This window comes from Dipodomys merriami, unplaced genomic scaffold (genome assembly GCF_024711535.1).
Source record: "Dipodomys merriami isolate MVZ:Mamm:240054 unplaced genomic scaffold, mDipMer1.0.p SCAF_134, whole genome shotgun sequence".
Taxonomy (NCBI): Eukaryota; Metazoa; Chordata; class Mammalia; order Rodentia; family Heteromyidae; genus Dipodomys; species Dipodomys merriami.
Genome location: NW_027202649.1, coordinates 995,807 through 1,019,087, shown reverse-complemented (window position 1 = coordinate 1,019,087; position 23,281 = coordinate 995,807). Strand labels below are relative to the sequence as shown.

Genomic DNA, 23,281 nt, shown 5'->3' with positions numbered 1-23,281 from the left:
TTTAAATACATCCCTCACTCACTCTACTGTTATCTGTAGTCCACTGGCTGTTCCTCATGAATCTTTCATGTTAGACCAGTTCTTAACAAGGAGATGATAGTGTAAGTGTGTGTTGGGTGAGTTGTCCTTTGTGTATGTGGTTGGAGAAGCAAAAGCTCTTCGTCTGTTCACTGGTGTCACCTGAGTCCCCACCAGCCATTCTGGAGCTCGGTTTGAGTTGCATAAAAAGCGATGAGCATTTAGTGGTTTTTATTTTTCCACATGAATAATCTGTGCTGCTCTCTGAGCTGGCTTGTAGCCACAGACTGCACTTAGGCCCTGCGCCAATGGCTTAGGGCACAAGGCCAGGTCGGGGTCCTGGCCTCACTTTGCTTAGCGTGCACCAGTCCGTTCTGTCGGTGCGGATGCTCCATCCTCACTCACATAGACTTCAGGACAAATAGGCACTGGGGAATCACAGTGGAGCTCAGGGAAGAGGGTCAGATCCATCCTTCCATGTGTCCACACCACCGAAAAGGAGACCTTCACGTGCCAATGGCTGGGAGGCATCTGGGGGCCCTGAATGTGTGCATTTATGCTTGCTATCAGAACCTAAGAAGGAAAACTTACTTTTTTGATCCAATGCTTCCAGGCTTTTCATTTTAAGACTACTCTGAATCACAGATTTGATTCAGCAATGAAGATCTGAATTTGCCAAGGTTAGCTTGGCCCAGTCTACTGATAGATGAAGATTTAAAGCGAAAATTCCATGTGTTATTTATGAAAGAGATCTTTTCCCAAGTCATGGACTCACGGGAACTAGCACAGAGGAGCTTTGAACCTTGTTCTTCGATATCTTCACGTTACTGACAGGGAAACCGGCACGGATTTTGCCACGGTGGCTTCTGTCAGGGTCATGTATCATGAAATTGGAAGTAAAAACATTATGACTGGTTATGGAATGTAGGACAATGGCAGACACTCATAGGTACCAATCTGGGAGAATAAATGAATGATGTTATCTGTTGTAATACATGCTACTGGAACTTTGTCCCCAATCTAGAGAAGACAAGGAAATAAATCAGAGCATCCATGACTCATCTCTAAGGGGTAAGCATAATTAAGGTTGCCAAATGGAAATTCAACCCAATTTTGCCAGAATTTCCAACTTTTCTAGAGAAACTAGATGTTTATGACTTTCTAAAATATGAAACCATCCAGTTTGAAAACAGTTCCTGTGAATCCATTGCATAGGCCAACTCAGAGTGAGGCAAATTAAATGTAGCAATTGGTAGATTCATTCAACCACAGGCTACCATATTGCTTTCCTAGTGTAGGTGAGCTTTTCAACCGAGTTCCACCCCTTTGCATTCCTCTGCTTTGAAGCTTTGTACCGTATTCCACAGGAATTGCCCCCTCCTGCTTGCTCACATCTCTTGAACATACAAATCTATCACTTTTACACTCAACAGGAAAGGCTGACTTCTCTACAAAATGTAACCTCACTTTCCTTATATTAGATCGTTAGCTGTCGCGCTGTCTTTAAAGTTTCTTCCGAGTAGAGATACTGTCTTTTCCAGTGAGGTCCTGAAGGTCACTGACATGCAGGTGTAGCATGGACTTCCTCAAATCTGTTGTCTCTCCTGTCTTCTGGACACTAAGAACATGTCTCTGGCCACCCTGAGCCAGAAACTCCACAACTCCACAACTTAGTCACTCCACAACTTTGGGGTGGGAAGGGGAAGCAACCAGTCCTGATCCCTCCACATGGTACGTGTTCAGGCTGCCGGCTACCCGTTTGGCAGGTGGCCATGTTGTATGTATGATGGTTGCTTATGGCCCCTAGTAAGGAGCAGTGCCATCATTACGCTTGGATTTTGAAGTCTGGCTGTTCATTCTACTTATGAGCGGCAAACCTCTCTTGTCGAAACGATGCAAGAGAGAGAAGGCCCTTCCTGCAGACAGGGCTGCAGATGTTGGGTGAGAAGGAGATGGCCACAGGGTTTGCTGGCCTTATAACACCTGCCAGAGTGTCTGACAGCCAGAGTCACCTACGAGGTCTATTTGAACCTGGATTCCTATAACTACAAGAAAAGTCCCTGCCTGTTACTTTGTGGTTAAAGTTTGCATTCCAATCCAATTAAATTCTATTCTCGGTGATTGAGGAGGTGGCTTTATCTTTTTTGTTGTTGTTATTTTAGTGGTGAAATAGCACATCCACATAGCCCAGGATATTTAAAAAAGTGACCAAGAGCTGGGTGCTGATGGCTTACGCCTGTAATCCTAGCTACTCAGGAGTCTCAGATCTGAGGATCGTGGTTCAAAGCCAGCCTGGGCAGGAAAGTCCATGAGATTCTTATCTCCAATAAACACTCAGAGGCCAAGCACTGGTGGCTCACACCTGTAATCCTAGCTACTCAGGAGGCAGCGTCGGGCCCAGAGTTCAAGTCCCACAACCGACAAAAAAAAAAAAAAAAAAAAGTGACCAAGAGCCTCTGTTATGGGGGGAAAAGTAGATTTTGTTGTCACCTTATTAATCATGATGTGGGGGGGGGGGACAGATAAAGCTTGATCTCACCCAGAGTGTTATTTCCTCCAATACTACTAGGAAGTAATGTCCCTCCTTTTTCCTGAAGAATGAAGCATGACTACCAATTTTATTTTTGTCAGTGCTGCCTTGGAAGCGGTGTTTGTACCCTTCCTTACACTGTGCAAGGCCAGAGGTCCAGAGGAGCAGGGTTTGCTGACCTGTGCTGACAGAAGGGATGATGGATGGTGATGGAGCAGGGCACAGGCCAGCTGGGCCAAAAGCAAGTCTGAGCTGAGCAGGCTCCCTCCCTCCTCCCATCCCCCCAATCAAAAGCAAAGGAGGAGGCTGGGGTAGAGCCAAGAGGCAGACAATCAAGCCAAGCTATCTACCCAAAGAGAGCCAGCCGTCCACAGCTTACCACATGAGAACCCAGAGACCCGCCTGTGGCTCAGGGGGTCCAGGGGTGGGTGGGGACTGAGTGGTCCTTGTGACTCACTCGGAGGGAGGTAGAGGAGACCAGGAGCACTCCATTGCATTCCTTGGGGAAAAGAGTAGGTATGGAGGGGGACCTTAGGTTTTGACACAGAGGATGGGGGTGGGGGAGCTGTTGCGGGGGTAGGTACCCAAGAAGCCTGTTAGAGGAGTTGCCTGTGGAGGCGCAGCTGGTGAAGGAGCCTGCTGGGCATCCTTTCTGGACAGCCGAACCCGAGGACCCAGAACTCACGATGGTTCCACTCCATCTTCCAAAACATCCCAGCGGGCAGGCTCTTCATCCCCACTTAGGAAAGGAGAAAGGGAGGCGCAGAGGTCTGGAGTGGCTGGCTAAGATGTATCAGGACTCAGATGTGAACCCAACCCCGTCGGGCTTCACATCTCCCGGAGCTGGAGAGGCTCCAGACACTTTCCCTGGAGGGTGTCCAGTCACCTCAGCCATCCAGCTGTTCCGTGGGAGAGAAGCTGGCCAGGGGGTCCCTCGGTGCAGCGGTGTGTTTATTTCGGGGGCGGGGGGGGGGATTCCGTGGTGGCCTCAGGTTGTCACTGATGTGAGAGGACATCTCAAATCCTCTGTGCACATCACAAGTGTTCTCCACATTGCACATAGGTTCTGCAGCCCATCCAGCGCCTTCTGCAAATCCAGATTGTGAATTAGCCTGAGCAATCATCGTGTGGAGATAGCTGCGTACCTGATCCCATCCGCGCTTCCCCCGCTGAGCCTGAGCCGGCCCTGCTGTGTTTCTCCAGTCTCTCCGACTCTGACCTTGCTGCTTCTTCTTCCTCTTCTCAGCCTCACCCATCACCAGTGCCGGCCCCCGCTCCATGCATCTCCTCAGCTAGTCCATCTCTCTAAAGTAGATGTACATATGCAAGTGCCAATCGGGTAAAAATTCTGCCCCCCCCAATCTGATTAATTTGATGGAAAGAATCTAACCACTCTTAGGTGAAATACAGAGCTCTGACACAAGAACTTTGCATCTTATTTGGAAAAATGCAATAATCGGCAGCATGTGAACAGATAGATGTGTGGGATGACACTGTAGACGCACTTGGCACTTTTGTAGCGTACTTGGACAGATTCTGTTGTTCCGATTTCTATGTTTTCTGAGATCTTCTGGGTCTGAGGATAAGTGTCTTTGGAGTCCTGATGGGTGTGTGGGGTGACCTATCACGTTTATATCACATTCGTATCTTTTAGCAGTAACATTCCTATTGATTGAGCATCATGGTTTTGGTGGAGGAAAACCACAGCATAGGTGTTCCTTTGGCAGATATTTTCAGTGGACCCAGTTCATGGTGTCATGCGTACTTGAGGTTCCAAATTCATCCAGACTTGAGGTCCCAGAGATATGTGGGCTCTAAGACATAGAACAAGGGTTAGCCAGTAAACGTTTGCTTAAATAGCCTGATAGAAAACGTTCTAGACTTTGCAGTCTAAGAGAGAACATTGAAGTGATTTTGGAAGTATTCATATAGCCATTTAAAACATGTAAAATGTACTCTTAGCGCCGAGACTATAAAAGTTTCTTTAAAATTAAACCAACCACCACAACATAAACCAGGTATCTTGGTTTGGCCTACTTTGACCTAGACCATGCCTAGTAAATTGAAATACACACAGAGGTCACTTGGGGATCCTCATAAAAATTCAGATTTGGGTGTGGATAGACCAGGAAGGAGTCTGATTTCTGCATGTCTATCAAGCTGCCAAGAGATGGTGACATTCATTGTGTAGGGACCCGCTTTGTAATGGAAGGCATTTTACAGACAGCTATGATGTCTCTTCTTGGACTAAATCACTGATGCCTGGTATGGTGTCAGGGTATGGTGGACTGATACAAAGAAGAGAAAGGAAAAGGGAGGAGAAGAAGAGGAAGCAGTACAGCTGAAAAAACAAGTCTCTGTGCTGATTTCTAAACACCCGAAGTCACTACTAACCACCATAGTCATAGCTGCATTCAAAGAATAAAATACTGTGTATAGTTTCTAGGAAGTCAGACAGCTTGTGTCCTCTTCAACAACTGCAATCTGTATCTTCCCACTGCTCCTAACTCCATCCATTACTCTTAACAGATGCCAATGTGATTGCATGTGGATCTTTAAATACACACACACACACACACACACACACACACACACACACACACACACTATCTTAATTACACAGGTAGGTTGAGATTTTGCACATTGTAAAAGACATTGAAGGAAAGCTTACAAATGTGTGCATCAGAGCTAGCAGCTAAACAATTAACAAGCTTCCAAAAAAAAAAAAAAGAAGTGTGAGTCACACACAGATGTTATTTTCCAGAAACACTGCTTACAAAGGTAATTGCTCACAGATTTCAGATTTCAGGGTTTACAGCAGGTATCACAGGATTTCAAATGTAAAGGGTAGGAGAGGGCTGTATTCAAAGTCTGGAAAAAAACCAGGTGATGTGTACATAACTCCTTGTCATTGAAACTACTGCCAACGACATACTTCCTGAAGAGAACTTTTTGTTTCATTTGCTGCTCTCTGGGCTAGTGGATGGCAAAAACAAACAAACAACCCCCCCCCCAAACACACAAAAAACAACCAAACCAGAAAAACTGTGAATGCCAATCATGTAGATTTGCAAAAATGTGAATTATCATCAGAAAAGCAAAGTCTCTGATGCCCTAAGGAAGTGGTCAGTATTTGGGAAGAATAGTATGGGACAGACGCCTGGTAAAATTCACTGCACATTTCTGTACGAATTTTCAGGAGGGTTGTATTATATTGATTTTAGAGAAGAATTCAAAGCAAATGTGCTTGGACGAGCCAGTAGGCAAAACAGGAAAACAGGAGGAAAGAAATCGATGAAGCAAGAAATGACAATCTAAATCCCAAACTACTTTGATGGGATGAGTCAAATATAAATAAACAGGATTATTCAAAAATCTGTTAAGTCACTATTTGGGGGTTTATTTCCCAGTTTAGAACTAGGGTCAAGCCTCCAAAGTCTGTGTTAGTTTCCTCATTTGTGAGCTGGCACCAAAAATGAAAAATAAAAATGAAAGAAAAGGAAAGAAAGCCATTGACACCATTACAAAACCCCCAAAACACAACCTACTCTCATCGCAGAGTCTATACAAGATTAAACTATAATCAATTAAGTCAGTCTCCGACTCATCCCGTACTTAGAAGGACCTTGGAAATGATTGTTATTATTATCAAGAGTGGGTATCTGGAGATGTTTGAGAGGATCAGGGAATTACTGTTTTGAAAAGGTGGGCTGTGATAGTTGTGATCCATCTACACTCAGGAAGTTCACAGATGGCCAGAGACAGGAATACGTCAGGAGTGGGGGGGGGGTGTCCTGGGTTGGAAGAAGGAGGAGGAGGACTCTAGTTTGTGCAGGAAGGAGAGACTGAGGCAGGGCGCAGACTGGGGATTGGCTAGTTTGCATAATTCGCAGACTGGGGATTGGCTAGTTTGCATAATTTGCATAAGCTCTGACGTGGTGTAAGGGATGTTCTTACTTATACAGACCTGGAGGGGAGGGGGAAAGCAGATGATTGGCATACGAGAGACCACAGCTCACCACAGTGTTAGTGCATGCTCTGGTGAGCCCTTTATAGACTCTGGGGGTTGACTCACCAGGGAATAAATAGCAGGCCTCACCTTCAGATCACCAGAACAGCCAAGAAAAGGTTTGGTTAAGACAGAAAAAAAACAAGAAGAGACCTCTGGAAATGTAAAAAGATTTCCTACTCATGCTTGTGGGTCTGCGGTCATTGGGAACTACAAAGAAGGGGGTTACCAAACCCATTTTCAGTGTCTAGAGCCCCAGAGCACTTAACATACAGAGAGAAAGAGAATCAAGACCAACAGAGACAATTCCCACTGGAAAAGGCACAGGCTTGGAAAGGAGACTAGGAAAAGTGAGGGAAACCAAGTCAGGTTCTGGGAAAACGAGACCTGGGCCATGATGGGGCTGTGGTCCTAGATCTGAGGAACTCGCCATTTCTCCATTTGTGGACTAAAGGCACCAAAGAACCAGCTACAAACACATCACTCACCGCCCTGCCTTCCAGCCAGCTCCACCAGAGTTCCCGGACGAGGCTGTAAAAAATAGCAAAAGAAACAGTGCATGGATTTCAGTCCCACGAGGCTCCCCAGCCTTGGTGTTTCTTTAATTTCATGTAAATTTCTCTAAGTAAATATTCCTTAAAAGTGAATAAAATTTTATTTCGCTTTAACAAGAGAATATAAAAGTTAAAAAGGTCACCGTAGTAATAGACTAATCTCAATTACCAGGGCAGCCCGTGAAACCCTCACTCCCACCTAATCTCATTTGGTGGAGACGCAGCTCACCGTGTGATTTCCAACACAGCTAAATGAAATTATAAAGCAGTGTTAAATTTATTAATCATTTAATTAGCTAAATGTTCCTGCAAGTACTCGTGAGATGAATGGCATGTCATTTTCTAATGCAATTTGCCTCTAAGGCAGTCAGGGTCAGAAAAGGGAAGCTCCTAAGATCTCCAATGAGCATTTTACATGGTGCCTTCTATGAAGAGACCTCTGTGACACCAGGGTGGGTGTTTGGAGATTTGTATGTACATGATTGGGGTATTCACGTGTTGGGATAAAACAAAAAAAACCAAAAAAAACGGGGGGGGGGGTGAGGAGGGAAACCATCTTCTTCACTTGGCTTTGGAAGAGGAGAGCCCAGGAGTTCCTGAGTTCCCCCCTAACCCCGCCGCGTGCCCCCCGACATTGCCTCTGTCTGTGTCTCCTTGCAGGGCAAATCTTTTCATATTTAACAAGCCACTGAGCAGGGGCCGAGCAAAAGAGAGCAGCCAGTATTAAACACATGCTCGATCTAGTTTTATTTCTTTGAATTTACTCAGTCGAGAAAAATTTGTGGAGTGCGAATTCTCCTCATGCTAGGTGACTTTTGAATCCTCCTCGTTGAGTCAGGATTTATTTCTTCCTTCCAGGTTTCTAGCGTTTGCCTGTCATCTTGAGTGCACACCTTGCTCTTTGCACAGCGTGGGGGGGGGGGGCTCCTCCATACAGAACAGTGGGAGACTACATACCTAGGGGTCTGGAGACTGGGGGGGGGACTTTAACCCATCATTTTCTCTAGTTTCTGGAGACAATTCTGTGACAAGCGGGTTGCTGCCAGGTGCTTTGTGAAGCTGTTTGCATGAGCAAGGACAGAGCTGACATCCAACGTGTAGTCTGAATTCACTCAGCGGCGAAGTGTTGGTCTTGCGCAGCTGTGAGCATTGAAATGCATGCGCACTGTTTGCTCAGATGGAAGCTGTCAATGTGGAGGACATCAGCCACCAAGTAGAGGAAGGGAGAAACCGTGGGACGAGCCAGACACCAAGTGTCTCTTCCCAGTACCACCTGCTGCCAGCCAAAGTCCCCTAGACAAGTCACAGACCCTCTGGGGCCTTAAATCGATCACCTCTCAAAGATGGGTTCACCAGTGCTCCATAGCACCGTTGCTAGTAGCTCTTGCTAAGAGGGCTGTAAGAATTCCATGAAGTGAGTAGCTCAGAAGGATTAAATAAATTAGAAAGTGAGGAAGAAGCGTGGTGGAGGTGTTTTCTTTATTTATTTTCTTTAAAGAGCAACAGTTTGGAGTAGAGTAAAACTACATTTCCAGACTCAACCCATCAGTTCTACTTACCTATGATCCTACACAAGATGTTTGGCTGAGCTTTGATCAAATTGGGATAGTAGTTGTGGTGATGGCTGGAGACAAAAAAATTGTCTGCTTGTACTGTTCTCTCTCTGTGTATGTATGGGTGTGCATATGCACCCGCATGCGCAGAATGCACACGTTCACTTACATGAACATGTGTGCACATACTCTCTCTCACACACACATACGTGTGTGCACACACACATGTGTATATAATTTCTCACAGCCTCTGGCATCCTGCCTGGCTGATAGTATCTGCCACAGGTCTGGTACCCCGTCCGTTCTTGTGACTTATCATCATAGTCCAGAGAGAACACTTCTCTAGGCCCTAGCCAGCTCTGGACTTGCATTCATGATTGGAGGAAGAGAAGAACACTGGCATCTTTGGTAACAAATGGGGCCTGGTGTTTCAGAGCCCCGTGGTTGGTGTCGAGCAAAGCTGGTTTTCAATCCTCCCTGGGCCCATGACTGGTAAATGGCCTTGACCTTTATTTACCATGCTCTTTATCTCTGAGGCAGAAGCCATCATGGGGCCTCCCTCCTCGCTGAGGTTATTGTCAGGATCAAACAAGAAGCCCACAGTGAGCTTGATGCATAAAATAAACCCGGAGACAGCTGATCTGAGGGGCTGAGTGAGTCACAAACTCTCACCCTGTCCCCGGGGCTTCTCCCCGGACTGTCCTGAACTCAACAGGCCCAACAGCTTTAGCATTTCCTAACCAGCAGTGATGACAAGTGTGGGGTGACATGGTGACTTCAGGGACCCTGGACTCTTGGCCTGGCATCCCTGGGGGCTGAGGAGCTGGGAGGGGGCAGGGACACCGTTAAGAGCCAGGCTCAGGTGGGGCCTGTGCCCTGCATCACTGGGACCTGCCGCTCTGCATGCTCTCCACCTGCAGCAAATTAGATCTCTCCAGTAACTGTGGCCTGGAAAGGCACAGGTGTCACTGTCTGTTTCCCTGTGAGTCGCCTCAGCAGCCATTGTCCCAGGCTCCTGGAAGTCACCGTTATCCTGCAGCAAAAGTGCTTCTGGACACACTGGGTGGGCTGTTAGCAATGACGAGCAATGGCGACTTTCCATAGTCCTTGCCCTTCTTTCCCTCCCCTGCTCCCCCCTCCCTCCCTCCCTTGCTCCCTCTCTTTCTTGGCTCTCTTGGGGACTGAACTCAGGGTAAGCATGAGGCCCCGCCCACAGCTAACTGAACGTGGCCTCTCTGAAGCCAAGAGTTACAGCATGCATGCGCGGGCGGGTGGTGTTACCTTGAAGCTGTTAGTAAAGCACTCCTGCGTGGACTTGGGAAGGAAGGAGGGGCAGAGAGAGGGTGCCAGCCAGGGGGAGGGAAAGCGAGTGAAAGATCTGAGAAAGAGAGGACAAGCGAGGCTGAGCCAATGCAAATCTAGCCACTGAGAGGTTCTGGGTGCCATGGCGCTGTGCGCTGCTGTCCGGCTTTGGAGACAGCCATGAACCTCTCTGAGCCTCAGCATCTTCCTTTGTAAAAATAGGGACCATCACAAGCACACTTGATTACAGAGCTCTTTTGAGCACTCTAAGAACTCTGGGTGATGCCTAGCACTTGGTCAATAACCAGTACATATTTGCAGTTCATGAAGAGAGAAAGAAAGAGGAGAGAACATGAAAGAGCAGAAAATGAAACATAAAGACAGACAGGAGAGAGAGACAAGAGAATAGAGACGGCAGAGTGAAAAGCAAAAAGGTAGAAAAGGGGAGAGGAGGAAAAGAGGGGAGAGGAGGAAAAGAGGGGAGAGAGGAGAGGAGAGAGGAGAAGAAAGGAGAAGAGAGAGGAGAGGAAGAAGAGGAAAAGGAGGAAGAGAAAGAGAAGAGGAAAGGGGAGGGGAGAGGAAAGGAGGAAGATGGGGAAGAGAAGGAGAAGAGGAGAGGGGAAAGGAGATGAGAGGAGGATGAGAAGGAGAAGAGGGGAGGGAGGAGAGAGGAGAGGAGAGGAACCGAGTCAAAGTGTCTGTGTTGCTGCTTCTGCTTTCTCCAGCGCAGCATTTCCCTCTCCAGTTGTCTGGAGGGCTGGTTTACATATAAATAGTCAGAAGTGTAAGCTAAACATAGACTTTAGACATATACACATCAGGCAGACACCAGAGCCTTCACACAAAAGCTGTTTCTCTATGCAACTTTATGGCCCAGAAACCAGACTACAAAAACCATAGTACCGTTCTTTTTATTGTTATTATTTTATAGAAAAATAGAAATCAATATTTTTATGCCTCTTTCACAAGTTTAGGAGCCGTGGCCCTGGGAGAGACCCCCCCCTCCACCACCCCCAACCCCCGTGTGCTTTTTTTCCCTTTCTTTCTTTTCTTTTTCTTTCTTTCTTCCTTCCTTCCTTCCTTCCTTCCTTCCTTCCTTCCTTCCTTCCTTCCTTCCTTCCTTCCTTCCTTCCTCTCTCTTTCTTTCTTTCTTTCTTTCTTTCTTCTTCCTTCCACCCATGTGAACTGTTTCTGGTTACCCAGTTAAAACAGGGAGCTAGACGTGATTACTTTTAGATTGCCACTTCTACATTGAGTGAATTTTATAATAAGAAGCCATTTTTCCCCCGACAGCCTGCCCTTGTGCTGGCCTCCCTGACTTTGAGGTCCTCATTATTGAGGGTTTAAATAAAGGGTGTTCATTCAGGCAGGGCTGGGGGGGGTGGAGGGCCACCAGGCATCAGAGCTGTTATCAAGTCCTTCCATCAGGCCAAGTGACAGGCGTCCGGAGCGAGAATGCGAGCTCATGGAGGAGACCTCCGGCTGACACTAAAGGTGACTCCTCTCACTCTCAACCTTGAAAGGGGAAGTTCCCACTTTATTAAAATGAATTTCGAAAGGGCCCGCTCTGACAGCTGCATAATTAAATATTGGAGTGTCAGCGATAATTTATTCCACTCGCATGTGGTGGTCAGATCCCTTTCCCTGGGAGGGTCAGGTCACACAGGCAAGGACACCAGGGTTTCTGGCCCTTTGTTGTTTCTGCAGCCCCAGCCCCTGAAATGGGAGACAGACTACACACACACACACACACACACACACACACACATGCGGGCGCATACACACACACACGTACACACGTTCACACGTGCCACTGTCTCCACTCCAGGAAGGAAGCACAGGATGGGCCTGGAGATGTTCTGGTATTATTATTCACCCAGCACAACGCTCTAGTTTAAGTCTTCTGTGCCTTCCTTCTGAATGATAAATAGCATATCCCATGGACAGACTTCTGTCTTTGAGAGTTTATGGATGCTATAGATGATGTGGATTTCAGAATCCACGTCATCTCTTCACAGGGGAAAGTGAGTGATTTTTAAAGAACAAAACAAAACACCATCATAGAGAAGAGAGTGCCTAGAACTTCCCACTTTCACACAAGCAGCCCCAGAGCAAGTGGTGTTCTAGGCTTAACATGAGAGTGTGTGTGTGTGTGTTGGGCGGGGGGCATCGCTGGATTCAGCCACGTGAATGGATCTACCTGTGTTAGGGAGAGACACCGCCTATTTTCCAGCAAGTTAATAAATGACATGGCTTGACAGCTACACATCAGATCCTTTCTTAGGATTCACGATGTTAAACTTCCCATCGCAACAGAATCATATTCCTTCATACATGTCTATTTTTTTTTCAAAAAAATAGGAGAAAAATAGAGCAAGAACAAATTCAGCTTAGACCTTCGAAGCAAGGTTTATTGATTGTGTATGTCGGTGTTTTGGCTCCATTGGTCTTCCTCCTCGGTCCACAAAGCCATGCCCCCCTCCCCTTCATGTCCACACATACCCAGTGCCGAAGAGCAGTCCATCATTTCTTACTTGACCCTGTCCTGTTTACTCTGCCAGGGTGACAAGCGCCAGCCAAGCTCGGCTGGTCAGTGGATTACTTTGTCAGAGGCAGGCTTGGCTGCTCCGAGTCAAGTTGAACAAATTACATCCCTCACTCTATTGCCGAACCAAGCACAGGGTTATAACTCAGTCTAAGCACCGGGCCCTCGTCTACTGCCTTCATAACCAAGGTCATACTAATCAACTCAATTACCAGACCTCTCGGACATTTTCATAATGTTTTCTGCCAGTTGCTCTCCTGTAGGAAAAAAAAAATCTCTTGGTCTAAGCAAATGAATGCCATTTTTATCATTATCTGCATTTCAGGGACAGTGAGCTCTTTTGTCATCGCTGTGTCCCCAGAGGCACGGACTGGCTGCCACACTCAGCGTGATGCCAGATGAGTTGGGTGATTGGTGAACAAACGCTTCTCCACTTGGTTTATGATGCAAACAAATCCTCTGGCTTTAAGGAAAGCATGATATTTCCAGTCCTGGTTAGTTGCAGACCTGCACCCTCTTGCCTTCTATTCACCCCCATCTCTCCACTAAGAAGTTCTTTTGTTAATGGTCAACTGTACACATTCACGGAGGACCCCAAACCCCCAGATGAACCAATAGTCCACGTTTCCAGAATTTCCTTAGTGCACCATCGCTGGGTAGCTAGTGCCTTGAAGATGTCAGACTCTCCTCTTCTCCTTCCCCTTTCTCTTCCTCTCTTCCTCTCCCTCCTTCTCTTCTAGTCATTTTCATAATAGTTCTCCCACTTTTTCCTAGGGCTGGCCTAGGACTGAGGTCTCCCCAAATACCTCTGACTCCCAAGTGGCTGATACCACAGGAGGTATGTGCCACAAAACCCAGTTTTTAATTTTTATTTTTTGTCCCTCATGGGGCTTGAACTCTGGGCCTGGGTTAACCACCCAGGAGATAAGAGTCTCATGGATTTTCCTGCCCAGGCTGGCTTTGAACTGTGATCCTCAGATCTCAGCTTCCTGAGTAGCTAAGATGACAGGCGTGAGCCTCTGGCGCCCAGCCCTTAACACACAGTCTCAAACTCCCCCTCGCTCCCCCCACCCCCAGGCTGTTCTTGAACCTTGATCCTTCTGTCTTGGCCTCTGAAATAGCTGGGATTATCCACTTCATTCTTTAGTGGACTTGCTTATTTGCTCAAAAGAAATACTGAAAGAAGTACAAGGGACACAATAAATCCTGACTTAGTTGACATGTTGGATTTGGTTGGTGGATGCTAAGAGGTAAAAATGCAGGACGACATATCAGCTCCCGTTTCCCGTGGTGGCGGGAAGTGGGGCAGCCCTTTGCTTCTTCCTGGGTTTTCAGCGGCTATCAGCGCCTCTCAACATCTGTGCAGTAACACGAGAGCTCTGGTCCACCAGGGAGGCAGTGGGGAGGAAAGGACTGAAGGCATCTATGCTTTCTTTGCATCGGTGTCCTCTGCTCCTGATTCCTGTAAGGAACCATTCCACCATCTTAAGCATGGTGGAATGAAAGCCCGGTGCCCAAGTCATTTGCCCCAGCTTGCACGTCACGTGAGGTAGAGGTGACATTCAAATTCGGCTACAGTGGCATCCAACCTCTGGATTTTGTTCCCTCCCTTCATGTTTTTTGTCTCTAAATATTCTTTAATTGAGATACAAGTTATATAACACATAGTTCTCTCTTTTTTAAGTGTATAAATGGCTTCAAGTAAACTCTTAGTGTCGTGCAACCACTACCTCTTTCTAGTTTGGAAACTTTTTCTTCATTCCAGAAAAACAACTCAAACCTACTGAATAATTTCTCCCCATTCTTGAACTTATCTGCTTCCTCTCTAGATGGTTTAGATTTTCCTGAGAGTATCATACCCAAAGGAAATGCAAGGTTGTTACCTTTTCAAACTAAGCTCTTTTGTTTAGCCCAATGTTTTCAGAGTAGCACATTGCAACACTTCCTTTCCATGGCTGAATAATATTCCCTTGCATGGATCTATCATATTTGCTTATCTATTCATCCATCGATAGGCATGTTTTCTACCATTGGGTTGTTACGAATACTGCTGGTGTAAACATCTGTTGACAAGTCTCTATGCGGGCATATCTCTTCATTTCTCTTGGGTATCTACCTAGGAGTGGAATGGTTGGATCTTCTGTGAACTCTGCACTTAACTTTTTGGGGGAGATTACCAAACTGTTTTCAAAGTCACTCACTTTTTTCTTTCCTTCATAAAAATCCTTGTTCTTATTACATCTCTGGGCTCTAGACCGTTCGTTAAGTTCATTTCTGCAGAAAGAGTTAAAAAGTCTTCTCGGGTAACTATAATCAACCCCAAGGGACTTGCTCAGTGTGTGTGTGTGTGTGTGTGTGTGTGTGTGTGTGTGTGTGTGTGTGTGTGTGTGTGTGTGTGTGTGTGTGTGTGTGTGTGTGTGTGTGTGTGTGTGTGGACTTGCTCAGTGTGTGTGTGTGTGTGTGTGTGTGTGTGTGTGTGTGTGTGTGTGTGTGTGTGTGTGTGTAACTGAAATAGCCACGGGCGTGGAGTCCTTGCTATTTTAGTCTCTCCCCAGCCCTGCCTGCCCCACGCAGGCCCCATGTTACCCAAGAATGGAAGATGCATGGCCTAGAAAAGTCGAGGGAGGCTGGGAGGGATAATTAGTCCTCTCTAGTCCTAACTAGAATTCCCAGGTGCTTTTCCATCTGGGATGCAGTCCACCTTCCCCCATAGCCCCCTCCACAGCAATGGGAAAGGAGGGCTAGGTGAAGGGGGAAACTGAGTCCCAGCAGCTTGCCTAACCTCTCAGAGTCTTGTTTACCCAGAATGCAGCCTCCAGTTCCGTCACATTTTGGAAAGCCCCAACAAATCCTATCAATATGAAAAACTTCTTCAAAAAGCAAGAGGGTCTCTTTGTATAAACTCTCCAACCTTAAAAAGAGGCCTCTAGTATAAGCCTTAATCCCAACCAGAGCTTCACCACAAAAATATTTTAACCCTTTTAGAACTAAAGTTCGAGAGCAGATATTATGCATAAATTAATGTGATCCCATTGAATCTCCTACCTGGCAACTCTTCAAAGCCAGAAGTCCCTCAGTCAAAGAGGACATGAAGGTTCAGACAGTAGATAACACCCCCTACCGGAGACAGGTAGCAGACTTCCTTGAGTCTCTACACTATGATTTCTGTGCACATGTGTGTGTGTGTGTGTGTGTGTGTGTGTGTGTGTGTCTGTCTGTCTGTCTGTCTGTCTGTCTCTGTGTGTGTGTGTGTGTGTCTGTGTCTGTATGTGTGTGCACATACGTGCTGGTTCTGAGGCTTGAACTCTTAAACTCACTGGGCTTTTTCACTCAAGGCTAATGCACTTCCACTTGAGCCATGCCTCTACTTCCAGCTTTTTGCTGGTCGAGTGGAGATAAGAGTCTCTTGGATTCATCTGGCCAGGCTGTCTTTGAGTGACATTTCTCAGATCTCAGCCTCCTGAGTAGTTAGGATTACAGGAGTGAGCCACCAGTTCCAGGCTGCACATTTCTCTTTCCTGTGATCATTTCCTTTCATCTGAATGGGACTCTTATCCACTCCAGTTATAGTTAGGGAGATAGAGCACCAGAGAGCTTATGTGATCTACCCAAGATTGTCCAGCTACCAAGTAGCAAAGCTGGAACTACACCCAAGTTGGATTCCAAGAACATTCTCCTTTCTCTGCTGCTTCATCGTTTTTCTTGGAAGGAGTATCTTATAAAAACTGATATAACAACTTAATTTTATCTTAGGATAAAAATGGTACCAGTCTCATAAGCCTATAAGTCTCATAAGTTTTATTCATTCTCTAAATAATGTCAGATTAGGAAAATTCAATCTGACCATGAATCACATTTGTGAGAGAAAGTGATTCTATGATTCCTTTGGAGAAGATAACATTTTTTTTTCTTAGAAAAAGCAGAACGCACTTTTTATAGACAATAGTTCATTTTCTTACAATTGTTGCTCTCTTTTAAATTTGTGAGGCTCATTTCATGACTGTTTTTCCTTTCAGTATATTTCTAAATTTAGAAGTTAAATTTATAAGGCTATAATTTTCAAACTCCTCTTTTTTTTTAACTTTAAGAAATACAAGCAGGAGATGAGTGAGGCTTTTCCAGGTTTAAAGGAGATAGCTCATAATTCTCCATGGACTTGGGCCAAGTTTTTATGGATTCCCGTGGGTGTTGATGATTAGAACCCTACCTACAAATATGAAATACATTGACTTATCAAAATATTCCTCCCTAATTTAAGAAAAATGTGAACTGTTGGGAAACGTTTCTAAGAATAGAGTGAAGGATTAGCCAGGCTGGCGAGGTCAAGTTTAAGAGGAAATGGAATATGTTCATTTTACTGGTGATTATTGGCTGACCTCAGTGCTAGGCTCTCAGAGAGCAAGATGAATGGAACGCGTTGTCTTAAAGGTCACTGACGATCTTGGAAGACATATACCAACACTGGGCTACAACACAGGATGTGTGTACCCAGAAAAAGGCAAAGCAGGTTCAAGGTGCTGCTCAGGAGGAGTTAACCCTGGAAGGCCATGTTTCCATAATGGCTTTCAATTACAGAGCACATTCAATAGTATCCTTATATACTTTCTGAGTAATGCAGTTCTCTAGTTATATTTATTCCCCCCACACACACACACAGTTGAACAAGTCTAATTATTATATCCAGACTTTCCATTATTAGTTCTTTCACATTCTTAGTGAAAATCGTGGTTGTGGTTAATAAGAAAAAATTCACTTGCCCTCTTGCAAATTGTTTCCTTATTGCAAACTTCTGAGGCTCTTTCTGTTTTGTTTTGGGGTTTGGAGGTATGTTCCCTAATTTTTTTATCTGTGTGGAAAGAAGTGGGACCCTCAGGTGCTCTGTCAGGAGGCGCTAATCTACACGACAGTATAACTCGGTCCGTGTTCACAGAGGTACGAAGGAGGCTGGTTCTTCAGTATATACAGCAGTCTCTAAATGCTATACTGCTTATTATTATTATTATTATTATCTTTAAGGAGTTGTACAAAGGAGTTGTCATTTAACAAATAAGTTTATGAACACAATGTATCTTGATCAACGTCACCCCTTTCAACATTCTCTGTCCCCTGTACTGCTTTTTATCAACCCCTAAAACCAAGCGGATTTTTCCTTTCACTTATCCACGTTGAAAGCATTCTGATGGAAACCCAGAAAGTCCTTATCTCCTATTCTGTTTGCTTTAGTCTCTCTGATGTCCTGACATTAGAACGAATCTTCAGAATCCTTGAAAAAAAAATAATCACAGAAGCAACTTCGATCATAGAAGCTTTTAAAATCCGAAATCCCAGGAAGCTAATTAGTGCCCCCTTTTCAGATGGCTTCCTGCGTTTCGCTGTACACACAAGCTTGGGTTTCAGATGCTGTTGGCTGTGTGCCACCAGGCAGGCAGGTCACCCTTGCTCTGCTCTCGGGAGCGCAGCGCTCCTGCAGAAGGCTGCAGCGCAGGCTGTGACCGGGATCCGTCACCAAGCAGCAGGTGGAAGCCAAGAGGGGCTGCTGCCGGTGACTCGTGTGCTCCATGTCCTCTCTTGACTCTTTGATGGCGCCCTCCGTTTGCTTTCTCCCCACTTGACATTGAGCATTTATGGAGCGGGACTGTGCGCGTCCCAGACCGTTGCCCGTACTTGGCACGTAGCAGGCTGATCGTTGTGCCTGTGTTACTGCGGGTAGGAAGGGCTTCCGAGCTGCCCAGAGATGCGTGGTTTCTGAGGGCGCAGCCCTCCTGGAGCCGGAGTTGAGTTACTTCAAGGCCTTGAATTTCTGGGCTACAAACACAGAGGGAGAAACAGTCATCTTCATCCCCATGGTCCTCAGCCCAGGGCCTGGCTCACAGTATATTCTCTCTAGATCTTGTTCCTCACTAACAATCATGTATTTCCTGGCCAGGATACCTGCTCTGGAATGAGAATCTTTAGGACTCTGTGTCACCTTCCCAGAATCTGGAAGTCCCATTCCTGACGGCAAAGAACTAGTGTGAGAGGTGGTTTCATGCAGGCTTTGCTGAATCCATCTCGTGACGTGGAAAGGACAGTCAGGATTCTCCCCTAGAAAGATCTTTGCTGGCATTAAAAGTCACTGAGAATCACATTTGAAACACATGTGTGTTCCTGTCTCTGAGCCCACACCGGTAGGCATCTGTGTCATGCTGAACCAAGCCTGTGGTTGGGTACCATCTGCTCCCTCCTGGGCCTCCTGGGGACCAGGAGAACATTCCAGACTCAGGTCACCATGTAAGAGCCATCTTAGATGCATGGCAGCGTCTGGTATTTGGGCACGACCGAATGACCTATTACAGATAGATAGATATGATACGTGTTTGGCGAGTCCCTGGAGATCTCTTTCAGGCATGACGTAAAGGAATTGACAGGCTGGAGTAGGCCCTCAGTGTAGTTCTAAGCAAATAGTTAATGTTACCCTTGGGCTTCACAGAGACCCTGTCGTAATCTCAAAATCATCTTCCTGTGGATCGTTTGCGCAGCCAGGCTGTGATTATATTAGTATAGTCCACACTGCAGTCAGGTCAGCCTCTAAGCTGTGTGTGGCTCAGACCCTCAGAGTCTTTGTTACACGTGAGAGAGCCTGACATGGCTGCTGTGGAGCAGCTCTGTTCCACGTAGTCATGCAGGGGGCCGAGGCTCCCATCGCTGGGTGGACATCTACACTCTCTGCTGGTGTCTACCTCTAGCTGGTAAAGGAAAGAAAAAATCTCTCACCCCCATCCCCACTGGTAAGAACTGGTCCCAGGACTGTCTTCACTGCCATGTGGGTGGATGCAAATCTAGATTTTAGCCCTACCAGGAAAAGCAATATTTGTTGAAGGAACAACAAGCAATTCCTCATGGTAGAGGACATAGGCTGTTCCTTGTCTCTCGGAATTTCCTATCTCTGATCATACACTTGGGTTCTTTCCTACTTCCCAATGCATGTACATGGAGTGGCTAGACTCGTGAATGTCTGAACGTGGTCGGCTTCATTTCGATTTGCCACCATGTAGTGAAACTTCAAACCCAGTGAATAGTCCTGTCTCTTTCTGGCCTCCTGTGGAGGCCTTCATTTTACGATCACAAACCAGAACACCCTGGGCTTTCGGAAGATGCAGGTATGTCTCCGGCTATATTTCCTTATCACACTCATGAAACCAGAGAGCCTTGGCATTTTGCAAGGTGAGAGGGAGCCCTGGTAAAGACGAACCTAGTAATTCATCTTTATGTTAAAGGTATATCAACCCCCAACTCATTTCCCCACCGGCCTCGTCCAGGTCGACTTTGGCTCCCCTTTGTGCTAAAAGGCTCCTTTCCCCTCTCATCACTTTCCATTCGCCTGCCTCACCTGGAATACAATGAAGAGAAGTATAATAAAATCTTTTAATTGTCTTAGCATATGTTGCTTTTATTAGGTGGGCATAATTGCATTCATGGGATCACCTACAAAGTCCTTTCGAATATAAAATTGAAATGGCTTCACACTCGGTGCACAAGTCCTTCGGAGCCACCGTTTTCCCCTTCACTGCCTCCCGGCCCCCTTTTGCTGTAAAGTTCACATTGAAGTGTGAAAAGGGAGCTGTGGCATCTGACACAGAGTCGATCTTATCAGCCCTGCAGGGGAGCGGGGCTCACAGAAGAGCAGCTGTCATTTCTACACCATTTATTCCTCTCCTGCCCTCCTCGCTTGCTTCTTTTCCGAGGAAATCTTCTCTCTTCAGCTACCTGGCTTGGCATTTATTTCCTTCCCCCTTCCCATCTCTCCTCCCTCCCTGAGCTGGTTTTGATATGCATTTATCCCAAAAGCAAACCTCTCTTTTACACACTTCCACTGAGACCAGGGAGGGTCAGGCTCTTCTGAGCTCCTTCAGGCTCATAAAAGCAACCCAACAAAGCTTTTATGGTGTCATTACAGCTCCCAGAAATCCTCTGTCCTTTCCAGCTTGCAATCCTTCTCACCAGAAACCAGCTCTGTGATTTGAAATTGGAGACTGAGTGGGAGAACGGGAAGAATGGGCTGAAGACCTCCAAGACTGGAACCAAGGTTTCTCAGACCCGTCTAGCCAAGGCCCAGCCTGGACCTGAAGTCTGGGTCACCTTGACCACTCTGGACCTACTTGTTATTTCAGAAGAGGGGTGGGTTCACTTGTTCTGTTAAGGAACGGGTAGTAAATAATGTACATCATGGATCCTAGGTTAAAAACATATAACCACTTTGACATTTGTCTTAGCTTGCTGTAACAAAAAACCATTAACTAGGTAGTTTATAAACAATAGATGTTTATTTCTCACAGTTCCGGAAGCTGAAAGTACAAGATCAAGGGATGTCAGCATCTGACAAGGCCTACTTTCTGGTTCCTACATGGGATCCTCTCCTGTGTCCTCCCACACCCAGAGAGGACACAGCAGCCCCCTGAGTCCTCTTTTACAAGGCTGTAAATCTCATTGGAGAGGGCTCCACCCTCGTGATCTGCTACTGCCCAAGAGATCCACCAGCTCTCACACCAAAGCACCACCATAGCAATCATAGACGATATATATACCAACGACTGCGTGTGCTTTCCAGTAAGATTTTATTTACTAAAACAAGAAGCAAAGCCAGGTTTGGCTAAGGGATGCAGTTTGCTGACCTCTTTTACATCTTAAAATGTTGCTTTTGCTTTCAAGACTCTCTGGTTTTCTTCTAACTAACTCTTGCCTTCCAAAGAAACAGGCTATGCATCTCTGATGTTCTGCTTAGAAAAAAGATCGACTGCCTTTCAGTTTCCAACTATATTTCTCTTTTCTTTTTTTTTTCTTGTGAATAATAAAAAAAATACACCTTGTTGTTTAAGGTATTATAAAGTGTTTTGTTCCCAATATAATTTCATTCCAGGCACAGTGGCTCACACCCATCACCCTCTAGCTACTTGGGAGCGCTCGGCAGTGGGGAGGGTCATGGTTCTGGGCCATTCTGGTATAGAAAAGTTTCTCAAGATTGGGTATGGTAGTTCATGCCTGTCATTCCAGCTATTGAAGAGGTAGAAACAGGAGGGTCACAGTCTAGGCCAGCCAGGACAAAAATTGAGACCCTCTATGAATAATGATCCCAAGAAGGACTGGGGACAGGATTCAAGTGGTAGAGCCTCTGTCTGGTAAGCTCAAGATCATGATTCCAGCCCTAGTTCCAGAAAATTAGTAATAATAATAATAATAATAGTAATGCCACACGGAGCCATTTAGAAATTCAAAGGTTCTATTAGACATTTATTGTGTGTGTCTTTCCATTAAAACATGCATCTGTCATGTTCTTGAGAGTTATCAGTCTGCCACCTTACATCTACCATTCACCCCAAAAGTCTCATTTTGAACTGCTGAGGACATAAGTCTCACAGTAGAAAGTCATAATCTCCTAGATCAACGGAAAGATCTGTGAGGAACATAGCCTTCTGAATTCTGAAAGTACAAAATTAAGCTCAGAGGTGTAAAATAACTTATACAAAGACCAGGAGAGCATGCTCGCCTGGGTTGGACCGGGATACGAATACTGGTTACACCAACCATTTACAACGTTTCTCCATCTTCGTGTTTGGTGATGACACAGGTGACAGCTACAATGTGAGCCACTCACCTCTGGTTCCTGGGACTTCTGCCTTTGTGACATCCTTGATCATGCCCTGCCCTGTGTGTGTAAAGTGATGAAACCTTCAGCCATGTCCCCCTCCGTGTCTGGTTTTGCCCTTTGGGCTGGCTAGGGGAAAGATGGCTGGCAGGATAATCTTTGGACCAAGCCATTGGAGACTTCAAGGCGTGGCTCCTTGAATAGAGTTCCTTTGTTCTATTTGAGTCATTGCATATCTGTGACCTGGTTCTCTAACACGTCAGGGTCTTTGGATGGAGCCAAGCCCAGTAAATCCTGCAGAAACTGAGATCGGAAAGGCCTGGAGTTCGCCGGGCAGGGCCACAGACCCACAGGGTCTGCTCTGTAATGAAGGAAGGCTATGCTGTTTTAAAACACTTAGCCAGTGTCCTGGAACTTAACCCAAGGAAGCTGTTTCCTATCAAGCTTACTTTGATTAGAGTTGGGCTTACAACGTGGAAGTAGTGCCTGAGCCGAAGTCATGCTGTGATGAAGTTCAGACCAAAGCCAGAGTCCACGCCTCTGAGCTCCTAGAGGAGGTTTGCCTCCCCAACCCCACAGGCCTGGCACAGGCTGGTGGCTGTCTTGTTTTCATGGAGTTGCCTTTTTATTATGTTAGCAGAGACTTGAGGAGCTGAAGCCTTGGCCATAGGTTACATAGAAAACAGATACTAGAGATTAGGAGAGGTGGAGAGAAGGAGGGAGGGAGGGAAGAGAAAAAGGAGGAAGAGGAAGAAAAGGGAAGGAACGAGGAAGGAAGAAGATGAGGAGCTGAGTTAGAGGATGAGAGAGAGATCAGTTATTTATAGGTTGACATTTTCCTTGGGTCCTCATAATACTTGTTTATTAGAGATAATTTGCTTAAGCGCGCACGAGGTAGAAGGTCATTCAGGGAAGGGTTTTATGAGTTGTGAACTGAATGGATCAATAGTCATTTGAATACTATAAATCTGTCCTGTTAACAGGTTTATTTCTTCATCAGATATTAATTCCAGAGGGTTTCACCCCCTGTAGAATGGACATAAACCATGTGGTGCAGATGTTGCTGGCTCTGTGATCGGGTTCAGCTGTGTGTCTTTGCTCGCGGGCCTCTGCGTGGACACTGGATGTGGGCTGGTGGATAGGGACGT

General features: G+C 46.0%; 1 protein-coding gene across 3 annotated transcripts in view; it reads left to right on the top strand.

Annotated features, from left to right (window-relative positions):
* Window positions 1–23,281, top strand: part of LOC138825091 (WW domain-containing oxidoreductase) — a 737,534-nt gene that overhangs the window by 687,048 nt on the left and 27,205 nt on the right. Inside the window, exon 9 of one of the 3 annotated variants that reach the window (XM_070019464.1) lies at window positions 3,612–3,737. The exons of the other annotated variants lie outside the window; for them this stretch is intronic. Within the exon in view, the coding sequence (XP_069875565.1) occupies window positions 3,612–3,659 (48 nt within the window). The 3' untranslated portion in view covers window positions 3,660–3,737. Of the gene's footprint in view, window positions 1–3,611; window positions 3,738–23,281 lie in introns of those variants that run through there. 3 annotated transcript variants of the gene reach the window in all.